The 26,045-nt window shown below is 23.2% G+C and overlaps 6 protein-coding genes across 6 annotated transcripts; 4 read left to right on the top strand and 2 right to left on the bottom strand. All coding sequences in view use genetic code 6, as the record gives it.

Moving 5' to 3' along the window:
- Window positions 1-1,467: 1,467 nt before the first annotated feature.
- Window positions 1,468-5,055, top strand: TTHERM_00245100 (Na,H/K antiporter P-type ATPase alpha subunit family protein; the record flags this gene model as incomplete). The annotated part of the gene is made up of 1 exon (XM_001023740.3): window positions 1,468-5,055. One exon carries the CDS (start codon window positions 1,468-1,470, stop codon window positions 5,053-5,055), a length of 3,588 nt encoding a protein of 1,195 aa, XP_001023740.1.
- A 1,286-nt stretch (window positions 5,056-6,341) lies between these two features.
- On the bottom strand, window positions 6,342-9,101 carry TTHERM_00245110 (hypothetical protein; the record flags this gene model as incomplete). The annotated part of the gene is made up of 2 exons (XM_001023741.2): window positions 6,342-8,647; window positions 9,023-9,101. The coding sequence occupies 2 exons, from the start codon at window positions 9,099-9,101 to the stop codon at window positions 6,342-6,344; spliced, it is 2,385 nt and encodes a 794-aa protein (XP_001023741.2).
- Window positions 9,102-12,015: 2,914 nt separating this feature from the next.
- On the top strand, window positions 12,016-14,739 carry TTHERM_00245120 (transmembrane protein, putative). Its single transcript, XM_001023742.3, has 8 exons — window positions 12,016-12,443; window positions 12,557-12,710; window positions 12,776-12,832; window positions 13,094-13,196; window positions 13,405-13,634; window positions 13,831-14,079; window positions 14,141-14,225; window positions 14,491-14,739. Exons 1-8 carry the CDS (start codon window positions 12,028-12,030, stop codon window positions 14,580-14,582), a joined length of 1,386 nt encoding a protein of 461 aa, XP_001023742.3. The 5' UTR covers window positions 12,016-12,027; the 3' UTR covers window positions 14,583-14,739.
- A 640-nt stretch (window positions 14,740-15,379) lies between these two features.
- TTHERM_00245130 (hypothetical protein) lies at window positions 15,380-18,438 on the top strand (the record flags this gene model as incomplete). Its single annotated transcript, XM_001023743.2, has 9 exons — window positions 15,380-15,649; window positions 15,698-15,815; window positions 15,870-16,103; window positions 16,159-16,538; window positions 16,596-16,860; window positions 17,126-17,637; window positions 17,692-18,144; window positions 18,204-18,314; window positions 18,364-18,438. The coding sequence occupies 9 exons, from the start codon at window positions 15,380-15,382 to the stop codon at window positions 18,436-18,438; spliced, it is 2,418 nt and encodes an 805-aa protein (XP_001023743.2).
- A 619-nt stretch (window positions 18,439-19,057) lies between these two features.
- Window positions 19,058-19,510, bottom strand: TTHERM_000245149 (transmembrane protein, putative; the record flags this gene model as incomplete). The annotated part of the gene is made up of 1 exon (XM_012799925.1): window positions 19,058-19,510. One exon carries the CDS (start codon window positions 19,508-19,510, stop codon window positions 19,058-19,060), a length of 453 nt encoding a protein of 150 aa, XP_012655379.1.
- Window positions 19,511-23,396: 3,886 nt separating this feature from the next.
- Window positions 23,397-25,214, top strand: TTHERM_00245150 (replication factor C subunit; the record flags this gene model as incomplete). The annotated part of the gene is made up of 7 exons (XM_001023745.3): window positions 23,397-23,539; window positions 23,606-23,684; window positions 23,749-23,828; window positions 23,925-24,044; window positions 24,107-24,250; window positions 24,605-24,848; window positions 24,903-25,214. 7 exons carry the CDS (start codon window positions 23,397-23,399, stop codon window positions 25,212-25,214), a joined length of 1,122 nt encoding a protein of 373 aa, XP_001023745.3.
- Between the last annotated feature and the right edge of the window lie 831 nt (window positions 25,215-26,045).

A 26,045-nucleotide genomic window follows, 5' to 3' on the forward strand; every position in this document is an offset into this window, starting at 1 on the left:
ATTATTATTTCAAGGATAAAATCTGTTAATTAGATTGATTAAATGGGATCAAAACATATTTTCAGATATGTTCTCCACCAATTCTCCTAACCAAAAAGTATCAAACTAATGAAAAAAATAAAAAAATAATTAAAATAAAATTATTTAAAACCTTTTTGGTTTAGAAAATTTTTAGGAAATAATAAATAAAACCCAAATTCTTTTTTTTTATTAGTTTTTTAAAGGAAATGGATAAAAATTATTAAGTAGATTTATATTAAATAACCTATTATTACATTTTTCTGCTTAATAATTAAAATAATTCTTCATTGTACTATGTTTTTAGATAAATTTTATACATTTTTTAAATATTAAGCTTTATTTAAATTAAGTAAGATTATGAAAATCTATATGAAATTTATTTGGAAATTATTTATTGATTACTTGTATCTATTTTATTGTAACAAAATTTAAATTTATTTATAAATAAAAATTTATTAGCTTCAACCAATCTATATTATCTAAACTATAATAGTTATTTTTTTTAGGTTTAATTATTCCTTTAAACATTTTTACAGATTTAATTTTTTGTATTTACAAGTTTTATCAATGAGTTGTACTGTAGCAAATAAAATTTCCTTTTAAATTCTTTCCTAAGTGAGTATAGATTATTTTTAATTTCATATTTATTTATTTTTTTCCTTGGGTGATTTAGCTAAAGAAAGATAAGATTAAAATTTTAGATCCTTATTTACTAGATGATCTATTTATTTTTTCAAAGCTTTTAAAAATGAAAATGCAAACAAATTATTCAAATTCTCCAGTGTTTATTTTTGCAAAGCTCTATGTTTAAAGCTAATTTAGCCATCTTGAAAGCATGAAAATAAGAAAGTTAACAAGCTCACAAATCAATTTGTGGTATAAAAGCTAATTTTTATCCCTTTTTCTTCTCAACAAAGAGATCGCTAAAATATTAAAATAACTAAAATTCTTTTCAATAATTGTTGAGGAGAAAATTTAGTGATTTTAGTGAGTATTAAAGGACAGTACGATGGTAAATTGTATTAATTAGTCTATAATATTTTAAAAATGATATTTCATAACTTCGTTTTTGTGAAAATATGACTTTTTTGTATTTTGATTAATAAATTGGCTTGAATGCAATGATATCAATCAGTTTGGTGAAAAAAAGTAAAAAAGTTTGATATTATTATATATTAAAAATTATCTCTATTAGGCTCATTTAGAGAGTCATAAATAAAATAAGATTATCTTTTCAATTGAGCCTATTTCTTTCTCTAATTAAATTTTTTGCTTAACCAAGCAAATACTTCTTTAAAAAATTTTGATAATAAATAGTTATTTAAAATCAAGTAATAAAAATATTAATAATATTTAAATAACAAAAAAATCAATTAAACAGTTAATAAAGACTTTCTAAAACATTAAAAATCTGAAAAGTAATCAAACTTTATTTTTTTTAAAAAAATGAGTTAGACTAATATTCGTTAGTCAATGAATGGTGTTCGATAGTCAACGTCGAATATAGCAAGAAAATTTGAAGAAATGAGACAGTCTATATAGCTTAAGAACTCCCAATAAGAAGTTAGATAGAGCTAGTAAATGCGTAGATATGAAGGTGATTAAGATGATGGAAACAAAGTGGCACATTACAATCGCGAGTTAATGGAAGACCATCAACCTATACATACTGAAACAATTATGCTTTAAGGTACTTCTTCTTAACATGATACTCACTAAAAACCATCAGCTCCAGCAGATAAAAAGGAGGTTTCTAAAGAAGATTAATCAAAGCAAGCTCTTGTAGAAAAAGTTGATCACAAAATTTCGTTAGAAGAGCTTAAGGAGAAGTATCAGACAGATTATTAAAAAGGTTTAACTGATTAGTAAGCTGAACATTTACTTAGAGTCAATGGAGAAAACAAACTTTCAGCTAAAGCAGGTGTCCCTTTATGGTTAAAGCTTTTGAGAGAAATGACCAATGGATTTTCTATTATGCTTTGGGTAAGTGCAGGTCTTTGCTTTCTTGCTGAAGGTTTACAGCCTAATCCTTCAAATATCTATTTAGCTGTTGTGTTAATTATTGTCATTCTAATTACTACAGCAATTACATTTTAATAGAATGCTAAAAGTGAGGCTTTGATGAACTCCTTCAAGAATTTTATTCCTGCAAAAACTGTAGTTATTAGAGGGGGCGATACTAAATCAATTGATGCAGCTCATCTTGTTGTTGGTGATATAGTCGTAATAAGACTGGGTGAAAAAATTCCTGCTGATATTCGTATTCTTGAATCTAACGAAATGAAAGTTGACAATTCTCCCTTGACAGGTGAAAGTGAACCCTTACTACGTACGATTGAATGCTCTCACCCTGAGAGTTATCTTGAAACCTCAAATATAGCCTTCTTCGGAACTCTGTGCAAAGAAGGTACTGGAAAAGGTATTGTAATTGCCACTGGTGATCGTACTATGCTTGGACAAATTGCTGATTTATCTTCTGGCGAAAAGAAAACTAAAACTCCTCTTCGTGTTGAACTCGATCGTTTTGTTATTTTGATTACAGTAATTGCAATCTTCCTTGGTGTCCTCTTTTTCTTACTCGCTTTATTGTATATGAAGTATAAATTTAATGATTGCTTAGTCTTCGGTATAGGTATCCTTGTTGCGAATGTACCTGAAGGTTTGCTAGGTTGCATTACTATCTCTCTCGCTATCACAGCAAAGAACCTATCTGCTAAAAGTGTCTTAGTTAAAAACTTAGAAGCCGTTGAAACTCTAGGTTCTACTTCCTGTATTTGCTCTGACAAAACAGGTACTCTCACATAAAATGTTATGTCAGTCAAAAACTTGTGGTACAAAGATAGAATTTACCTATCTAAGAATAAAGTCTAACTTAAGTAAGGAGAATTACCTGAATATGACACTGAAGATGTTGATTTTAAAATTCTTTAAAAGGCAGCTATGCTCAGCAGTGAGGCTCGTTTCGATACCTCTACTGTTAAGGACTAATAAAATATTGACTATTTGACCTGTCCTGTATTAGGTGATGCGACTGAAACAGGTATTATTAGATTCTATTAGTATATTGAAGATGTTAACACCTTCCGTAATAGATATTAAATTGCTAAAAATCCAGATGGTACATTTGGTAAAATGCCTTTCAATTCTTAGGTTAAGTTTGCTTTAACAATTATTGAAGAACAAACATAGGACAGCTTTTATACAGTTTACATAAAAGGTGCTCCAGAAAAAATTTGGACTTACTGCTCATCAGTTATTGTTAATGGAAGGCCATAGAATTTAGATCAAACTTGGTAGAAAAAATTCAAAGCTGTTAATCTTACTTTTGGTAAAGGAGGAGAAAGAGTGCTTGGTTTTGCTAAATTACATTTACCAGCTACTAAATATCCTCATGGATTTACATTCAATGTATCATCATTACAAAAATTCCCTTTTAAACTCGCTGACTTTTAATTTTGCGGTTTAGTCTCCTTGATGGATCCTCCTAAGACAAGAGTTCCTTATGCTATCTTAGAATGTAGATCTGCTGGTGTGAAAGTTGTCATGGTAACTGGTGATTAACCTCCTACAGCCGCTGCAATTGCCAAAGAAGTCAATATTATTCCTAGGGACATTTTAACTAACGAAGATCTTATGGAAAGAGACCCTACCCTTAGCTGGTGGGATGCAAGCAAACAGTGTGAAGCTATTATTGTTCACGGCGATAGAATTACAGAATCCTATGAAAAATCTTTAGGAGAATAAAAGGAAGAACAATTTTATTTAAGAAGCTGGGTTGTAAAGCCTTATTGTGTTTTTGCAAGAACTACTCCTGCTTAAAAACTATAAATTGTTGATGCCTGTTAAAAAGAAGGATTTATTGTTGCTGCTACTGGTGATGGTGTTAACGACTCCCCTGCAATCAAGAAAGCAGATATTGGTATTTCTATGAATCTGTCTGGATCTGATGTAACCAAAGATGCTGCAGACATGGTTTTAATTGATGACGATTTTGCTTCAATTGTTAACGGTGTTGAAGAAGGAAGAAAAATTTTTGATAACCTGAAAAAAACTGTAGTTTATCTTCTTACTTCTAATATGACTGAAATCGTTCCTTTCTTGGCCTTCATTATTCTTTAAATTCCTTTACCTCTCTCAAGTATTTATATGCTCGTCATTTGTGTTGGTACTGATGTTTGGCCAGCTATCTCTCTCGCTTACGAAGAAGCTGAGCTCGATGTAATGACTAGAAGACCTCGTACTAAGTAGGAGCATTTAGTTTCTAACAAATTAATTACTATAGCTTATCTTTAAACAGGTCAAATAGCTAGTGGTGCTGGATTTTTAGGTTATTACATAGCATTTAACTATTTTGGATTCCCAGTACTTTCTTTGTTCGGTCTAGCTTCTGCTACTGGTTATAGACCAAGTAAAAATGATTTTGGTACCTATTATAACCCTTTACTTTAAAGAGACGACCCTTACTATAACTCCAGGTTATATAATATTACATAATTCAAAAATTGTAAGGATATTGATGTAGAAAGCATCTCGTATACCATAGATTGGTTTACACTAGATGAAGGTAATTATGATATGAGAAAATCTTTGGTTAAATGTGATCCTGTAACTGGAGCTTTTATTCCTTGGATTCATTGGAGTGATTGTGATATAAATAAATAATAAAACTGGTCAAAACTAACATCCTAAACAGCTTGCTACTCGGTAGAAGCTATTAACTATGCTCAGAGTGTTTATTTCTTAACCGTAGTTTTACTTTAATGGACTAACGTCTTTGCATGTAAAAGTAGATCTACAAGCTTTACAACAACAGCATTTAATCCGATTATGATTCACGGTATTATTTTTGAAACATTACTTACCATTTTCTTATAATATTGTCCGGGAGTTTAAGATGTGTTTGGTGGTAGGCCTATGTTCTTCTGGTTATGGACAAGTTGCTTAGCATATACTATATTGTTACTTGTCTATGATGAACTAAGAAAGTTTATGTGTAGAAGATTTAAATGGTATTATAAGTATTGTTATTGGTGAAGAATTATAAATTCAACTTAATTAAAGTGTTTAACTTATTTTACATTTTATTTTCTTTACTACTTATTTTGTGATTTTCTTATTTTTTAAGAAATTTTTAAAAATTTATCTCATAATATATTATTATTTACTAATCTCTCATTACAAAATGTGATCATTTATTTAGAATAATAAAAAAATTTTTAATATATCATAGCTATTTAAACAATTTTTGAAGTAAAAGAAAAATTAATTTTAGATAAAATGGATCTAAATACTTACAAAAGTTAAAAATTCCCTTCCAACTTTTTTTTTTGTTAATTTTTAATCATTCTTAAAAATGACATAGTGCTTCAGGATAAAACTTGTAAAGAAAAATATTTTTTCTGATCCTGCTTTTGACTAAAAGAATTTTATTTACTTTATTGATAGAATTTTATGCTCATCTCTTGTTAGTTTAAGCTATAAAATATATTAAATTCAAAAAAATTTAAGTAGATATCATATTTTATTCATAATGACTATTTAAAACTAAGATAATTATAAAATGTTAATTAATTTTTGAAATAATTTTATAAAAAAAATAATTATTCATAGGCTGAAATTCATATTAAACTACGATATACAATTATTGATAATAAAAAATAAAAGAAAATATTAAAAATGGTTAAATCAAAATTAATTTTAAAAGTTATTTTTAGTAAAATTGAAACATGAAATTGTCCAAAGTAATTATTTTAAATGAAATAATCATAAATATCATTTTTGGGATGCCTAATTCAAATTATAAAGATGTGTTAATTTTAGAAGAAGAATAGGAGAAAGATAAGAATACTAATTAAATTGGAGAAGATAAAATTTGTTTGGAGTGTAATAAATATATCAGAATATTTAATTGATTTTAAGCAATGCTAAAGACAATAAGGATAAATATAATACAAAAATTAAATTAAGATTTATATAACTCAAATAGGTAGGTACATTTATAATTTAATTGCTTTATAATTATGTTTTTACTTGTTAATTTTTAATTTAAATAAAAGAATTTAGTATTTATTAAATGAATCAGATTACAATTCTTAAATTTATATTTATTAAGGAAAATTTTATTAAATTAGTATATTTATTTATTTACTTTTTTTGTATGTTTATATGATTAATTTGTGATAGTATTAAGCCTAAGCAAATATTTTTGTTTTTTGTTAGTATTTTATTTGTTCAAAGTTAATTAAATTATTTTGAAGGATGTGAAATATTTTTGTTTTCAATAAATTAAAAATTTGTAAGATGAATTTTAAGGTGGAGACTCAGACAGCCATTTCTTAGACTATACTCTTTATAGTAGAAGCTAAGGAAGGATTATTGCAATTTCCACCGATTACTGACATTTAATCGTCAAGATTAAAGGAGTCTTGAGATTCGCTCATGATGGTTATTATGTCATTAAGCTTACAAATATTTTGTGGTTATTCATTTTATATTCTTTTCTTTGAGACAGTAGTAGGTTTTAAAAATGGAGATTAGAAACATTAATTAATAAATTTATTTTGTTTGACTATCAGATATTTTTTATTTACATTACATTTGGTAGAGGGGAATAGATTGTCACTATTTTGAATTTGATTAATAATTTCGGCTTATTTTTTTACTCTCAAGTCTTCATCTTCCTGAGTATTTTCCTCATTGGAATCAGTTTAATAAGCGGTTTTGGTATTAATTTCATTTTCTTTAGAAGAGGAGTCGGTAGTTTTTTCGCTATTATAGTTATTCATTTGTCTTTTTTTGATATTCATATTGAGAATCTCAAGTTTTTTATTAATATCCCTAATTTTATCCTTCTTTCCTAGATCCTATTGCTATTATTAATTTTGAGTGTAATGTTAACTAAAGGGATTCTATTTTAATTTCGAGGGAGTAGTAGGGATTGTCTAATTATCCTGATCTTGATTCATAATCATAATTTGATCTTGCACCTTTTAAGCTTCTTCAATATAATCTAAATTTGCTATTCTGCTCTTTTTAGGAGTAATTTGAGTACTATTGAAGCAATTATTTTAGCAATTCATTAATTCAGCATTTTCTTTCTTGCAAATTCTGTTGTTTGATTCAACAGACTAGTTATTCTTGCTTTCCACTATGTTTTTATAGGGGTTCAATATTTTTATCATTTTCTTTCCAATCTTCATTACAACACTCTTTTGATTTCCCTTTTCATGGTGATAAGTTCTTTCGCAAGAGGGTTCATTGTGAGATTGATAATTAGTAATAGTTTCGTTATTTGTTGTTAAAGCAGCTGAATGTCTTTTAGTATGATTAACTTTATATTAATTATATTCGATGCTTTCTTACATAGCAGGGATAGTCTATGTGATAATTTGGTTGTTTTAGTAGAGCTTGGAGCTAAAAAATACTCCGCCAGCTGTGTTCAGAGCCTACTATGTAGGTGAAGCAGTTACAGTAGGAACAACTGTACCAACTGATTAATTATTATTTTCGGTAGCGTTGTTTCCGATTTTCTTAGTGGTGTTTGTATTAGGATTGTATAAATGGTAATTTTAAGAAGTACTTCTGATATTCCAGCTTTTTTTATTGCTTTAAATCTTACTTCTTGAGCAGCTATTCAAGTCATAATATTTTACTTCCTTAGGAGGAGTTTCTTAATGAATTTTATTTTAGTGATTTCTTTCAACTGATGCAATGAATTTATGCTAATGATAGCGCTGAGAAGGTAAAGATGTGCAGAATTGTTAATATTAATTATCAGATTCATTGCGAGAAGATGCTGTTGATGAGGAATTTGCTTCTTATTACTTTTAGACAGCGTTAGTGTTGTTTCCGTTTTAATTATTACCACTATTACAATCGGGTAAAAATTCATTGTATGCACTACTACTATCTTAGTAAGAATTCTTTCCAGTATTCTTTTAGTCGTAGAATTAATTTTTATTGAGAGAGTTCTTATTAATGATGGGAGGGCACTAGTTAGAGTTATTCTCACTCTCAAACCCTGTATAATATTAATAAACTTAATCTGCGTGTTCGTTATTAGATGCATTAGCAGTGTTATTATTGCTACTGCTGTTAGCGTTAGCGCTGTTAGGGTTGTTGCTCACACTATTAATTTTAATCTAATCATCTGAGCAGAAATAGTTCTATTGTTAATTTTAAGGAGCAACTTAATGAGGGTATTTCAAAAAGCTATTTTTAAGTATGCTGGAGAGAGTTTAGTTGCTTTATCTGCTGGTTCCTCCATTTATAGAGTTCTCATTCTGTTAATTGTTGGAAGTGTTGTTGTTGCGTTAGTGGATTTTATCTTGAATTTTGTGTCTTTGACTTTCGATTGATTTGACTTCTTGAGATTTTTAGGTTGAAAGCATTTTAAAGAGTTAGTTACTATTCGAATTTACGTCTTATCTTTACATAATTCTTTTTCTTCCGACACTAGCAGTGCGTTAAGTATTTAGTGCAAATTCTACTTCCTTTTTGAATTCAGCATCATTAGAGTTTAAGTTTTGATTTTAATTACCATTTAATATGTTATAGCAAGCTTTGTCAGAATTATTTTTTTTCCTGATATCTTTATTGATGTTTTCTATAACTTCGTCTTTTTCAACTATATTGTATAAAAAAATGATTACCAACACTGAAACATGTTAAAAATGACAGGTAAAAATCTAAAGGAAATTGTCTTTATTTATAAATTATTTTAATTAAATAAAATTGTAATTGTAAAGTATTTAAGCGCTTGTGAATCTGGTTGCTTAACTTGTCTTGATTAACCGAAATTATGAATGCATTCACTCATATTGTTTTAATTTGTAATTATTTTGATTAAAACTCATTTGTTTTGTTAAGAAAGCAAGCAAATAAGCACTAGCTTTGAATTTAAATTAATTCATTTAATTTAAATAGTATTATTGTATTTTTCAAGCAATATTTTTAATTTATGCAACCCCGAAAACAAAATATTATAAAAATAACCAATTACCTTGCTTGTTTTCTAAGTTGTTATTTATATAGTTGCGGTTATAGCTGCAACTTCTTAAACGTGGTAGGAACGAGTCCATTTGCAATCAATTGTCAAGGCGTTATTTAAGATATGAAACAGTTAATTTATATTTCTTGTATTATTTTTTAATTTGCTTTTGTTTGTTTGTTTATTTACTTTAGTTAGCGATTTATACAATTTATTATTCTTTTCTTATTTTTTTGTTTTTTTTAAACAAAAATTTGATTATTTTTTTACTTTAGTAATATTTTAACTTTTTTTCAGCTCCTACGTACGTATGTATGCCTATTTATTTTATATATTCATTAATCTAAATTTTTGTATAGTGTGAGATTACTTACTGTATTAATTGCCTGAACCTAAATTTTTTATTACTCATTTTCTGTTTCCTTTTTGATACGCTATTTGCTTTCTTTGTTTCTTTCATTCTTTCTTGCTTGCTTGTTTTCTTTTATTCTTTCTTTGTTTTTTTCTATCTATCTTTTAGGTTTTAACTCTCTAACTCACATATTACTGAGATGAATCTCCTTTTTATATATTTTATTATTTAACGCCAGCAATAATAAAACTATTAAACAATGGCTTATCTAATCTAAATCTGGAAGTATTTTAAATGGATTTTGTCATATCCAAATTAATTTTAAAATATTTTTATTTTGAAGCATTTTAAAAGATAATCATCTCACAATATACTTTAAAATAATCTTTATAGAAGCAAGTAAAGATATTTTAAGAATATATTACTTTGCGCATAAGACAATTAATTAATTAATTTTGTTTTGTACTATCTTGCACTAAATAAAAATCTGAAAGCTAAATAACTCATCTGAGAAAAACTTTTATTTGGTATATATGAAAATGTATCTTAAACTATTCTTGTAAGGATAGCAAAAAATAAAAAAAAATAGAAATTTAATTTAAATTTTAAATAATTTATGTTCTATTACTATTACTATAAAAATTAATTAAAAGTTTCAAAAGATAAATCATTTTTCTATTTTCAAAGAATGCATTCATTTATTAATTTTTACTACGATATTTACATTATTTAATTTATAGAATTTCAGGGTATCTTATGTTATTTATTAGTTCGCACTCAAAATTTAGCAAAAAATTTTTATAAATGATTTTTGATAAATTAGTCGATCAAAAGACTTACTTATCAAATTCTTAAAGAATAATTAATTAATTAATTAATTAATAAATAAATAAATATATAGATTGATTCGAAGGACTATCTTACTGGATCTTTTGTAGTAAATTAAATTCAAAGTCTATTGGCAAACTTCTTTAAAAAATTAATTAAAATAGATAGTTAGCTAGCTAATTAGATTTATTTAAATAAGAAGTAAAAAGACCAGTTTTTATATACTATTCTTCTTCTCATTCATTCATACCTATCCATTTGATATTATAGATATATTTACTGTAATAAATTTATGATCAAAGATTTTCTAAAAAAATTACGCTAATTTAAGTTTTAGTGATAGTGTTACTAATTAAAAATAAAATAGTGCAACTGAAATTAAATCTAAGAGCACTTATTTCATTCATATTATGCTGAATATTTAAATTATACTTATTGTCTTAAAATGAGCTGAATTATTAAATTAAATCGCTTCAAGTACTCAAAAAAAAAAGCTAATTTATTAATCTCGCTGTTAAATTCTCAAATACCCAAAAATCTTTATGACAAATAATAATTTTGGAAAAAAAAATAAAAAATAAAAAGAATAGATACGCAATAATGTGAAAAAACTTATTTCTTTATTATTTTTAAAACTTTGAAGAAAATTTTGATACAATTATCTGACAACAATCAAATCAAAAAAAAAAGTAAACTAAAGCGAGAGCATCACAAAAGTTTTTAATAAAATAAAAAATAATTCAGAAAATATTAGTCTATCTTTTATTAAGCAACACATTGAATTTAAATAGAATTTTAAATGAATTAAAAAAATAATAATAGCAATTATATTCTTTTACTCATTTAAATTTTTTAAAATTTTATCTAATTTAAAACTCGAAAAAATAAATTGGTAAGTAATATCATAAAAATGATAGACTTTTTTAATTAATTTGAATAATGTGTAAGTGAAGCTAGTATTTTGGATACAACTTTTTCATATACCAAAAACAAAATAGAACACAAAATACTCAATTGTAACAAAAAGTTAATACCAAATAGCTAAATTGTTAAAAAAATTAATAAAAAAATATATTTTAGTTTTAAAAAATTCTGATTCTTTTGAAGATATTACTTTTTCATATTTACTGGGAGTAACTTGAATATAAATACTCTACTCACTTTCTATTTAAAAATAACACATTTCAAATACGTTGATTTAAATTTTCACTATTAAAATTCTTTATACCCTATAAAGAAAATAGTTCCTTCATTTGAATATAAAAATCTAATATTATTTTACTAATATGAAAAGTTATTTATTTCAAATGCACTATGTTAAAACTCAGAATTTTAAGACAATAAACAATTTATTAAATATTTAAAATAAATTATCATAGATAGGAGAAAATAATAAAAATTGATTAATACTTTTCAATATTCCTCTAATATTTGATATCAATTCTCCCCTCCTGAAATATAATTTTGGAAATAGATTTCTTTGTAGATTCAAAATAAATTAGATTAAATTTTTTCATTAAATTTAATATAAATCTTTTTTGAAAGAAATTTATATTTTCATAAAGATTAATATGTGTTGTTATTTCTAAAAAATTCAAAGTATTTATTATTCAATATATTAAGGCTAATAAATTAACTTATTGTTAAATAAAATTTAATTTTAAAACGAGAATTGATTGAATTAATTAAAAATATTATGTTATTTCATAAAATATTAAGCAAATTTTGAATAGAAACAGTGTTCAATAATTTTATTATAATATTTTGATATCTAAAAATGAATTAAAATATAAATAATAAATAATTTATTATTTCTGAATAATATGACATTATCTTTATGTAATTAACTAGGAAAGGCATATCCTGCTAATTAAAATTATGCTTCTTTCTTTTTTATCACTCTTTCATTATTTTGTTTGCTAATAAGATTGTTTGTCTAAAACAAAGAAAAAGTTCTTTATTTTATTTGCATTAATTAATTAATATGTTTTATAATTCACTTCGCTTGATATTTAAACAAAAGCCTTTGCGCAGCTTACATTTATATAGAAAAAATCTATGTAATTTTTCTACTGCATAGCAAAGTAGTTTGTATGAAAATGAATTGAGCGTATTCCCTGAATATTAGGAAGCAAATGCTTTTGTATCATAAAAGCAACATTCTTAGGCAAATGAAAAATTTAAAAGAGTGATAGAAATTCTTGAATCTTCCCATCAAACTGCTAATCCTATTTATTCTCATATAATCTATCAGTAAATTAGTTGCCCATATTGTATTTTTGGTTTTTAAAATTCATATTTGCTGATATTTTACATAATCTAATATTTATTTATTCATTTATTTATTTTTAACATAATCAACAAAGGGCTTCCAAAAATATATTAAATACCTAAGATTTTAAATCAATATCTGCATACATGAAAAAAGGTTATGATTTGGAGTAAAATAAAAGCTCTGAATTAGCACAAAGATATTTATAGAATTTTATATAATCTACAGTTTACTTTGATCTTGATGTTGTAAAAAACTTATTTCACTAAATTTAGAGAAATTCATTAAATTTTTACTCAAATAATCATAAAAGGCATACAAAATGCTTGATGGAATGAAATAGTCTAGGGAGTATAGCTTTTTAAAAGGAGTAAGAACTAAAATTAATTTTGATTCAACTAAAATAATTTATTGTTTGAACTAAAATAATATATTAAAAAGAATTTATAAGAAAAGTCCTAAAAATGATAATATTTAGATTGTTATTAATTGACACATTAGACTTTGATTAAGCAAAACTAATTCTACTAAACTTCTAGAAAATTTTATTTAATTTATTTGCAAATAGATATTTAATTTTGCTACATTAACAAAAAAACAAACTAATAAATATTCATTTATTATTTAATAGAGCTTGTAAATCTTAAAAGGAGACAGTGAAGATGCAATCAGTAATTTGAAATAGTTTATAGAAGCGAACGAATCTAATTAAGACTCTTAAAAAACACTCTTATGTAACTCTCTTTACGTTAATACTAAATAAAAAATCATAAAGACAGTAATAAAAGCTATTACAGTATATTTTATGTAAAAATACTTTCCCCAAAATCATCTTGATTGATTGATTAATTATAAAATACCGAAAATTCATCATAAATTTGAGAATTAATCTACCAAAATATTTACTACAAAATGCTTATCTATATATTTTAAAAATAATAGGGAGAGCTTACAACAATTTGGGAGTTGCTAATTGGTAAAATCAGTACCCAAGATTCAATCATTTCAACGTTATGGATGATGTAGTAAAGAAAAATGAACCAAATGTGGAAACTGCTTTATACTTTAAAAAGGCCTTGCTTTTGAATAACCAAAATATGAAGGGTGATAAAGTTTATGATTAGATAGAACGTACATAAGATATAATTCCTAAAGAGTAAATAGCAAGAATAGTAATATAGAGTTTTATTTTACATAAAATATTAAAAAAGAATTTACATCGGTATAAATCGATCTTACATATCAATTTTAAATTATTACTTTTTTAAGCTTTGTATCATTTTTAGAGTCAGTAAATTATCGACTCTCAATTCTTTTACAAATCTATATCAGCCACTTATTTAATAAAAATATTTATAATTCAAATAGGATTTTTATTTTGATGAGTCTGGAAGTGATATTCCTTTAAGAGCTTTGAGTGACTATCTACTTGATGGACACCATTCTAAAAGACACGAACATACTCTTTGGACTAAATTCTACCTAAAGCACCATGAAATGAATCATAGAGACACTCTTTACCGTCCCTTGGTTAGTATAGCTCATCACTGCTAAGTTTCTGAAATGCTCATCAAATCAGAAGGTCTCTTTAACACAGCCTTAACAATGCTTGATAATGTAATTTCCTCAATAATTGCAATTTTTACTTTTTATTCTTATCATGTGTCATTAATAAAAGAACAAAACCATTGAAAAAGCATTGTGTGAATATTATTACGCCTAAATGATTGGAAAAATAGAAAAGAGAGAATAAGAATCAGAAGGTAAACAAATTATTTCTTGATTTTATTATAGTTATTTATTACCAAAGACAAATAAATTAAAAACCTTAGTTTGATTTGTAATTATGCAATCAGCAGGTTATTTTTCAAATAAAATGGATGATTTAAAATTCATTTAAAAGTAATTAATAAATAAATAACACTGGACACAAATGTGATAATAGTTTTCCATTGATATATATTAACCTTAGATTTATGAGTTATTGTAAAAGCAGACCAGTAAGTAACCCTATTTTATAATAATTAGAATTAAAGAAAGAAGCAAGGGAGAAATACAAGTAGTTCCCTCAGTGGCATCATTGGATGCTTTATGTATCACTGCCGAGTCTTCAATTATGATATATTTAAAAAGATACTCAAATATCTTGACAAATTTTGTCTAATACATGTTTTTAAAACCAAAAAAAAAATAATATTGTAATTCTTTTGTTTGTATTAAATGATGTTACTAATATAAATGTTTAATAATATTTATTCTTTGAATTCCAATTTCCTATTGATATTTTCAAATTTATTTGAATAAAATTTATTAATTTATAATATTTCTTGTTATTTAAAACAATATAGAAATAATTTTAGATTTATCTAAATATTTTTTTGATATCCATTCCATCAATAATCCATTTATTTAAAAAACTGATTCATCAATATAAAAGTTATCTAAGTATTTACATGAATATAATTTTAATTAAATTATATTAATTAAGTAATTAAATCAGATTTAAATAATATTTTTAAAATTCTAAAAAGATATTTTTTACTTTATTTTAATTAGTGTTATTCAGTAATCAATAAAAATATAATAAATTTGTGAGACTTAAATTATTTTTTACAAAAAGTTTATCAATATCAAATATTTTTAATATAGTTTTATTTAAATTCACTATGTAAAGATTCATGTAAATATTTAAATTATTTATAATTTAATATGAATTTTATACTAAATTAATTATAAAGCAAAGGATATTTTAAAATATTATTTACTATTTTTGATTTAGAAATACTAGTAGACAACCACTTTTTAAAAATCTTAATTAATTAATTAATATTCATTAATTTATAATTAATAAATTAAACAGTATCTCAATTATTAATATATTTAATTAGTACCTTTTATATTTATTATTATTTACTAAATGTTTAAGAAGAGAAAGGATACAAAAAAGGAGTAGGTTATTATTGAAGATAATTCAGATTTAGCTGAAAAAGAATAAGCCAGCAAATTATCTGAATAAGCTGAGTTTAATAAGGAAAGTAAAGAAATCTTTGCTGATGAAGAAATTCATTTAGTAAAACCAGTTGTATACAAAAAGCCTATTTCTAATCAATTAAGTTTTGTCGAAAATGAAGAAGAAGCTGATCATAATGAAGCAGATATTTCAGACAAAATTAAAAAGGAAAAACCTGTAAAATAAATTAATTAGTTTAAAATACCTTCTAAATACATTTTTTAGAAAAAGATAAATATGAGCAGTTTTCTAAGAAATGATGCAGCAGATATTGATTATAGCAATTTACAAAATAAATAAAGCGATTTCTACCAATCAGCATATGATATTAATGAGCTAAGAAGTAAATATATATCTAACAATTTTACATTAGAAAATTTACTTATAATTTTTATAGATGAAAGCAACAAAGTTAATTAGCAAACTCTTAGTTTCATAGAATAACTTAAACAAGACAAAGAGAATGGAGTCATAGAAGAAGAAGAGTTGTATTAAATGGACCCTTCAGAATATGATTAAAAGGTTAATTAAAACATTCAAAATATGGAAATAGAGTACTCATAATCAGAAAAATAATAAATAAATAGCATAAAAGAATAGAGGTAAACACAAAAAAGCACAATTTCTTCAGGTAGATTTACATTTTTATTGCCTTTGTAGTATAAATAACAGATTTTTATAAATAGATGATTACATTAAATTATGCGGTTAAGGAGACTTTAATATGGTAAATAATATGGAAAATAGAAGAATGGCTATGTTTGGAGATATAGATAATTAAAAAAATAATTTCGAAGTGGAATAAGATGATATAAGTGACGAAGAATTCAATTAGATGGAAGAGGCTTTTGTTTAAAATGCTATGAAACACACTAATTTGGTTAATAGGGATTTCACATTTATTAATTAGAAAGGCTCATTATAGCAGATGAAAAGAAAGAAAGAAGAATCATAGCTTATAGCTAATTTAGACAAAATAAATTTAAAAGAAACAATTTAGTTGATAGAATCAAACCATTTAACTAATTTTAAAATAAAGAATCAAGATGAAGAAAAAAAGAAAACAGTAATAAACACTTTATTTATATTTGTGTTTAATTTCATTTTACATATTTTAAAACAGATTACTTAAGTTGTGCAAAAGTCTAAGCAAGATATAGAAAAGTGGAATGAAGAAATTAAAATTATTGTAGAACAAGAAAGTGCAATCTTAGAAAATATTGAATTTTGGAGAGAATTTAATGACATGATGAATGAAAAATCTAAAGAATTAAAGGTGGCCTTCAAAGAAAATGATAAACTTAATAAAAGATTCCTTTTCTCAAATGAAAAGAGACTTTCTTCATATACAAATTCATTTTTACAAGAAATGGGTCTTCCACTTATCAGTAAAAAAAATTTATGTTAGTTATTTCATTAGGATTTTTATGAAAAAAACAAAACAATTTTAGCAGAAATGAAATGAATGATTTGTTTCTCATAAAATAATTCGAATAAATTTGCTTTAAAAATTTAAAAAAAATAAAAAATTTCCATAAAATCTTTTTTATAAAAATTAAATTTCAAGGCTACAAAGTTTGTTTGAAATTTAAAATAATTTTGGCATTCTTTTTTGCCAAATTTATAATAAAATGTTTTGAATAATAAAAATAGAGAGAAAACACCATGGAGAAGATGAGGCAGAAGACTTGTACGAAACTTTCCCATCTAACATAAGGAGATCTGCTATTTAAGAGAAAAGAAAATTGTAAGCAAAACATGAAGTAGAAGGTGAAAATAGAGTTGATGGATTCAGTTCTGATGAAGATTCTGATTTACCTGAAGAAGACAGAGATATTAATGATACTAAGGATTTCATTGATGAAAAAGTTGCTTTGGCTTCTGCTGCACTAGGGATTATGGATGAGATAGAAGACTATTATAAAGATTTTTAAACTTATTTGAAATACTCTTCTTAATACAATGAATTAGATAATTCAATCTAAACTGAGGATATTCTTTTCAGTTGCTTATAAAATTAAGTGTAAGTAGAACTATTCACTTATGACCCATTAGGCAGATACTCTAGCCAGCTAAACACAGACATTAATACAATCTCTTTTATGAATCAAATCAACACTGAGTAAACAAATGAAAATTCTATTCACAAGGAGCTTGTATCTAAGGTAAACTTTGATTTATTTAACAATATAATATAAAAACTTGCTTTATTAATATAGGTAAAATAAAAAATCATGGAGAAATATGTTTTTGATAAGCTTTTATAAGAAATACTTTACTGTTACAATCCTTATAGCTTAAAGTAAACAGTTTAGCTATAAATTTCGTTTTTACAATTAGCTGATATATCTTATATTTCATCTCAATACAAATCCAAAGAAGTACAAACAATATTCTAAAAAGTTATTACAGCTGTGATAAATAAATTTGAAGAATATTTTACATACACTTCGTCTTTTCCTTCATCTTTAGATTCTACTAAAATTAATTCTGAGTATTAGAAATTCTGTATAGGAAGAAACTTAAGACTTTTTAGTAATATTTTGGCTCTTATAAAAATGGTTCCTGCTTCTGCTATTTATTCTTTAGGATTTGAAAAAATAGTAAAAACAAGTTTATAAATAATTAATATTTTTACTGATCCATAAATGAAAGCCTTTTACTTAGCTAAGGTAAAATTTACTTTTGATAAATTGTCTTATTGAATTTAATAAAATTAATATATTTAAAGTTCCTTGTTCAGATCCCCCTCGAAGTTATAGATAGGAACAATTAAATTAAGTAAAGTGTAATTTAGATAAGCGACTTACTAGATGTATAGCTTGAGTCCATTAATAATGAAGTAATTATTTTTTTATATCTATCTAGTTAAACATTAATATAAAAAAAAGATAAGAAATTTGAATGAATATGAAAAAGAGCAGTTATATTAGCTGAAAGAGCGTATATAGTAGCTTTCTGAATGAAAAATGTTAAATTAAATGTTAATAATTTTATCAAATTGTAATCTTTATTTGTGTTTTATCTTCTTATTAAATTAATTAGCGATTATTTACCATTCAGTTTTATATAATTCAATTCCATTCATTTTTTGTGCATATCTTTTAATTATCAAAATTATCGGATAAAATGTAATCATATCCATTCATTTATATGTGATATCAATTAATTAACTATCAAAATTCTCGGATAAAATCTAATTTTAACTTTGGTGATTTTCAAAGCATAAAATAAAAAAAATACAAATTTATTATTTTTTAATAATTTTTATACAATATTTTTACTAATTTTGACATATCATTTACAATCGAACTTGTGACCCATATTTAATTTAGACTGATATAAAAAAAAAAGTAAAAGAGAGATAATTCAAAAAAAATATTTGTAGTAAATGAGATTCAATTTATTGCAAAGAAAAATTACTTTAATGCAACAATAATATTTTTAAATATTTAACTAAAAATTATTAATACAATTATTTTAATTATTTATATAATACTTATTTTATCAATTTATAGTTAAAAATTAGCTATATTTCAAATGAATTAAGCATGATATTTTATATAATTCAATCTTTAAAATATATCATATATTATTTTCATTAGTTTATTAATTATTATTGTTTGAGAGCCTTATACCAGTACCTGAAAATGGCTAGAATCTAGTTGAACTTTAATTTGAAGGACGATTTTGTAGTAAAGGTTGTTATATTTATTCTTATTAATTGTTATTTGTTTAGGTTTAAGTTTATGTTTATGTTTGGGTTTAGGATTAGGATTAGGATTATCTGCAGCAGCAAGTAAAGAAATTAAATTTTATCAAAAGATAGAAAAGTAAAACTAAACCTAAAACTATTATCAGAAAAACCCACCAAAAACTACCATAATCTCTACAGCATTTATTAATGTTACAGCATTTATAACCTGAATAACAGTAATTAACGATTATTTTAAAACCATAATTGTCTTCGTAACAGATATCTCTGTCAGCTAACACTAACTTGAAAATTATAACTATTAGGATTAATAATTTATTCATTATTTTATTTTTATAAATTTTTTTTCTTGTTAAAAATTATAATTTTTTTAAAGCAAATGAAGAAATTAAAATAAGCTAATAATTTAAATCAAAGTTAACAAATATTTATTAAATTGAAGTAAAGGATAAAAATTGAAAGAAAAATGAGAGGGGGACCTATGTTTTAATTTCATAATAATCATTATTGTAAAAATTAAAATTTTTACAAACTCCGCTGATTACATATATCCAATCAGCGGAAATTTAAAACCAGGAACTATATTTAAGAAATTAAATATTTTAGATGGGATCTCAAAATAAAAATAAAAGAGAGATAATTCTAAAAAAATATTTGTAATAAATGCACTTCAATTTATTGAAAAAAAATTACTTAATTTTAACTAAAAAAATAAATGCAAATATTATATTTTTATAATACTTAATTTATCAATTTGTGGTTAAAAATTAGCTATATTTCAAATAAATTAAGCATACTAATTTATATAATTCAATCTTTAAAATGTATCATATATTATTTTCATTAGTTTATTAATTATTATTGCCTTAGAGACTAATAGCATTTATAGTTGAATTTTAATTTGAAGGGCAATTTTGAAGTAAAGGTTGCTACTATTCTTATTAATTGTTATTTGTTTAGATTTAGGATTATTAGCAGCATTTACAGCATCCAAATTTATATAAGCAACAGGAAAATAAAAGAATAATTACAAAAATAGCTGCTATCACAAAAATCCACCAATAATAACCAAAATCTCTACAGCATGAATCTTAGTAGAAACAACATTTATAACCTGAATCACAGTAAGCAGTGATTACTACATAGTCTATCTCCTTTTAGTAACAAATATCTTTTTCAGCTAACACTAAATTGAAAATTAAAACTATTAGGACTAATAATTTATTCATTAATTTTATTTTTATAAATCTTTTTTCTTCCTAAACATTATAATTTTTTTTAAAGCAAATGAAGAAATTAAAATAAGCTAATAATTTAAATAAAAGTTTATTAAATAAAGTAAAGGATAAAAATTGAAAGTAAGTAAAATGAGGGACCTATGTTTGAATTGTATAATAAATATTAGTATAAAAATTAAATTTTTTTATTTAAAATAAAACTCGTTCGTTACTCAAAATTATTGTGGTAAAATTTTAGATTTTATTTTATTAATTAAAATTTGATATAGCATGCAAGAATATAAAAATTAATTTATCGTTTTATTATAATTTCGATATAATATTTTGATTCTGTAAGGTATTCTTTATTAAATTAAAAAGAAATTAAAACAATAAAATTCAAATAAATAAGAAATATCAAAAATAACCATAATTTATTTATAAAAGTTAATCTTTAAAAATATGATATATAAAAAACATAAAAAAAAATACAAGGGTTATTTTATTTGAAACATATGTACTTATTTTATTATTTTATAATTTAAATTTAGCTATATTTCAAATCAATTAAGCATGGTATTTTATATAATTCAATCTTTAAAATGTATCATATATTACTTTCATGAGTTTATTAATAATTATTGCTTTAGAGACTAATACTAGTTCCTGTAGTTGAATTTTAACTTGAATGGCGATCTAGTAGTAAAGGTTGTTAGTATTGTTATTAATTGTTATTTGTTTAGGTTTAGGATTATTTGCAGCATTTTTTTTTACATATAAGAAAGAAAAGTAAAAATACACCTAAACCTGATATTGCAACAAAAACCCACAATTATATATGATGATCTCTACAACATTTATTAATGTCACAGCATTTATAACCAGAATCACACTAAAAAGTGATTTTAAATTCTTATGTATATATTTCCTCACAGATCTCTTTTTTAGCTAACACTAAATTGAAAATTATAAGTATTAGGATTAATAATTTATTCATTAATTTTATTTTTATAAATCTTTTTTCTTGTTAAAAATTATAATTTTTTTAAAGCAAATGAAGAAATTAAAATAAGCTAATAATTTAAATCAAAGTTAAAAAATATTTATTAAATTGAAGTAAAGGATAAAAATTAAAAGAAAAATGAGAGGGGGGACCAATGTTTGAATTGCATAATAAATATTAGTGTAAAAATTAAATTTTTTAGATTTTTGAAAAAAGAATAGGTATAAAATTAATTTACTTATACCCTCCTAATTAGGAGTATTAGTTATTTGTAATTTTGAGTATATACCTTGCAGGTTTAAGGATTTCTATAAAAAGAATTTATTTCCTTATACTTAATTAAACTAACCTTCCACAGTTTACTGGTAAATTTTGAATAAAGTAAAGATTAATATGAATTTTTAAATATAATAAATAGCATTGTATTTAAACTATCATTTATTGATGGCGTGCGTCGATTCCTTAAAATTTTTAAATAAAAAAAGAGTTAAATTTATTTAAATGGTCAAACTTTGTTCAATGGATAATTAAAAGATGATCAATTAAAATTTGATCCAATCACACATTTTTTATTTAACACTTTTAGTTTATTTTTAGCCTCAACTTTTGAAAAAATAAAGTAATTAAATCAAATATTTTTCAACTAAATTATATTTATCCAATTTAATTTTGTTAATTTGTAAAGAAATGAGCTTTATATTAATTTATATCTTTATAAGTTAAAAATATTAATTCATGATATTTTTAAAATAAAATTAAAATCTATAAAATATCTTGTAATTAATTAATGATAATAATAAATATAACATGAATGAATTGAGGTTGATTGATTTTTAATTTTTATTCTTTATAATAAAATATTTCTTTAATTTCTTATTTCTCATAATTAAATGTTTGCGTCATTTTTTTATTAGCTATTAATTCAGAATGAAATATTTTTACAAATTTGCAGTTAAGTAATTAAATTAAGCTATTAATTATTCAATTTTAATTAGATTAATTTTACAAAAGTAATCAAGTTTCAATTAAATTGTAAAAATTTTTTACTTTTGAGAATATTTTAATCAGTTAAAGATGAAACTAGAATTAATATATTTAACATTTTTAATAATAATAATTATTATTATTATTTAATAATAAAAATACTATTTAATAAAATTATTATTAATTTAAATAAAATAATAAAATCTAGAATATTTGTATTAGTAAAAAAAATAATTAAAGTGAGCCTGGCTGAAGTTATCTTTTAAAAATAAATAAAATTAACTCATATTTAAACTCACTAATATATTTAATTATAAATTTAATAAATCTGAACATATCATATATGAAAATGAAATGATGAGAATATTTATTTACAGTTTTTACATAAATTCAAAATGAAATATTTTAAAATTGATAATAAATACATTTTTAGTTTAGTTTAAAAGTTTTTAGAGTTCTTTTTAAAGGAAATAAAATAATAAAAATTTACTTACAAAATTTATTTTTAGCAGAATTTCAATATAAAATCAAAATTAGGAATTAAAAGTTATCTTTTAAAATTTAAAATAAAAAAAATTTTTGAGTATTTAAACTCGCTAATGTATTTAATAAATCTGAAAATATATGTATAAAAATTAAATTATGATATTATTTATTTGTTGACAATTTTTACATAAATAATAAATTTAGATTCAAAATGAAACATTTTAAAACTTAATATTAAATATATTTTTAATTTAGTTTTAAAGTTGTTAGAGTTCTATTTAGAGAAAATAATATGTTAAAAATTGTAATTTTTTTTTCGCAGAATTTCAATATAAAATCAAATATCGGAAATTAATCATTTATTTTTTGATTCGCGGGATATTTAAATGAAGATACCAATACAGATCAGCAATTATAATAATAATTTGTTCGCGCTAAATTAATTGTAATATCAATAATAATTAAGATTTTCTAAATAAACACATTAAAGAATATTAGGAATATAAAAAAGCTTATATTATGTAGGGCAAATTACTATTTAAAGGTTAGGCCGCTCCTAAGGGTGCTGCTGCAGGAGCAAATACAAAGGATAACAATAGAATGGAAGAAGAAACTAAAACAGAAGAACTTAATAATAATTTGCTTCCTTGGGTTGAAAAATAGTAATTAATCAATTATTTTAATTTAGCTTATTTATAAATCAAAGATGATTTAACTTAATAAAATAGTCGTCCTAATAAAATTGAAGAAGTCAGCTACTAAGAGGAAGTAATAAAGTCTCTCTAAGGTGTTTTATTATCAGGAAATGTAATTTCATATTAGTAGCCAGTTTAGTTATTAGAATAAAATTATTTTTTGCTCAAATAAAAAGCTACCTCACTTGATTCTACATGGACCTCCTGGTACTGGTAAAACTTCAAGTATCCTTGCCTTTGCAAAGCAACTTTACGGGTAAATAAATAAATAATCAACATAAAGATGTTAAAAATATTTGCAATCCAAACACATAGGCTTATAAATAAATATGATTTTATTTTTAATCAATAGACCAACTTTTTACAAAGAGAGAATCTTAGAATTAAATGCATCTGATGATAGAGGTATTCAAATAGTCAGAGATAAAATAAAAAAATTTGCACAATAAGTTGTCTCTAAGAATCCAGATAAGTAAAATAAAACTGATAGCATTAGGTGTAGATTAAATATTTATAATATTTTGGATAAAATAGATCATTTAAATGCCCAAATTTCAAAATTATTATTTTGGACGAAGCAGACTCAATGACTACAGAAGCTCAGTCAGCTTTAAGAAGAATCATTGAAGACACCTCTTCAACCACTCGTTTTTGTATTATCTGTAACTACATTACTAAGTAAAATAAATTTATTTCAGTTTTTACTAAGCTATTATAAAGATATAAAAATTAACTACAGGTTAGCCATATTATTTTACTAATTTGTTATAAAGATATAAAAATTTACTGCAGAATAGCCATATTATTAAATAGAATATTAAATATTTCAATAAAAATTAATGTAAATAGGCTAAATATTATTAGGCAATTTAAAATTTTAATCTAAAAATAAGAATTTAAAATAGAATAAATTATATTAATTAAAAATGAAAAAACTTGTATAAAATAACAATATTTTAAATAAAAATAACATAATACAATTATGCAGCTATATTTAATATTTTTAACATATTAAATTTTTAATAATAAAAGGATTATAGAACCATTAGGTAGTAGATGTGTCAAATTCAGATTTAAACCTATTCCACTTGAAGCTTAAATAACTAAACTAGAAGAAATATGTAAAACAGAAGATATTGAATATGAAAAGGAAGCTCTTGAAAAATTAATTAAAATATCAAACGGTGATTTGAGAAAAAGTGTAAATCTTCTATAATCTGCATCTACTTTGTATGAAAAGGATATTAAAGTTGAAGTTATTGAAGAAATTTCAGGAGTAAATTATTTACTTTGTATAAACGTATTAAATTATTTTTAAATAAAAATAAAGAGTATTCCTGACAATTAAGTATAGAAATTATATAAACTTCTTATTGGCAAGGATTTTGATAAATTAAAAGAAGGAGTTAAATAGTTCTTATACTAAGGGTATTCTCCTGATTAATTACTTTACTAATTCTCAGAGTATATCATTAGTTCTAAAGATTTCAATGAAGTTAAAAAAGCTAGAATCCTTGAAAAAATTGCATTAGCTGATAAAGGTTTAAACGAAAGAGCAGACTCTGAGTTGCAAATATTAAACATGTTCTCAAGCTGTCTTTCTGTTTTACAAAATCCTGATACTGATTTAAAGAAAAAGTGATTTGTGTAGTTAGCTAGCTAGCTAGCTACATTCAGTAATAAAACAGTAATTTTTACTAATAGTTATAATGAGAAAATATAAATTTTGATAGTAATTAATTTAAATACAATTATTTCAAACACTATAAAATTGCATCTTTATTTATATCAAATACGTATTACTATTCTTATTAAATCTTAGCTTATGCAATTTTTTAGAAAATAATTATTTCAAACACACTAAAATATTTATTATTATTATTATTATTATTATTATTAATCTTAACATTAAAACCATTTTAATTAAGTGGTTTTAAAACAAAAATTCAAAATAAATAATAATTTTTGCAAAAAAATACAATTTAATTTATAAATAAAAGCATTTTTTCTTAAACAAAAATTTGAAATTTAATTTCACTAAATTTTAGGATTTTAAAAAAAATGATCTAAATTTTTACCAATTCCCTTAGATATAGAATTTTTGAATATGCCAAGACATATAAGAAAATATAATATTTTATTAATCAAAAAAGACTTATCAAAATAAATAAAAAAATAAAATGCCAATTATTATTGATAAAATTAAGAAATCAAATATTTCTTTTTAAGTAATAATGACAGAGATCAAATATTTTTATTATAGATCTATCTATAAGAATTATTTCTTCAATAAATAAGTTAACATGATTTATAATTTTATTTCAGCTGTTACGTGAGCTTAATTAATATTTAGAAGATTAATTTTCAGCCAATTAGGAAATATAATATAATTTGTTATAAAATACTATGGATATATAAGTAGTTAGTAATAATAAGTTATATGCAAATCAGAAAATAAATAAGTCAGAAACAA

This window comes from Tetrahymena thermophila (assembly GCF_000189635.1).
Source record: "Tetrahymena thermophila SB210 genomic scaffold scf_8254406, whole genome shotgun sequence".
NCBI lineage: Eukaryota > Ciliophora > Oligohymenophorea > Hymenostomatida > Tetrahymenidae > Tetrahymena > Tetrahymena thermophila.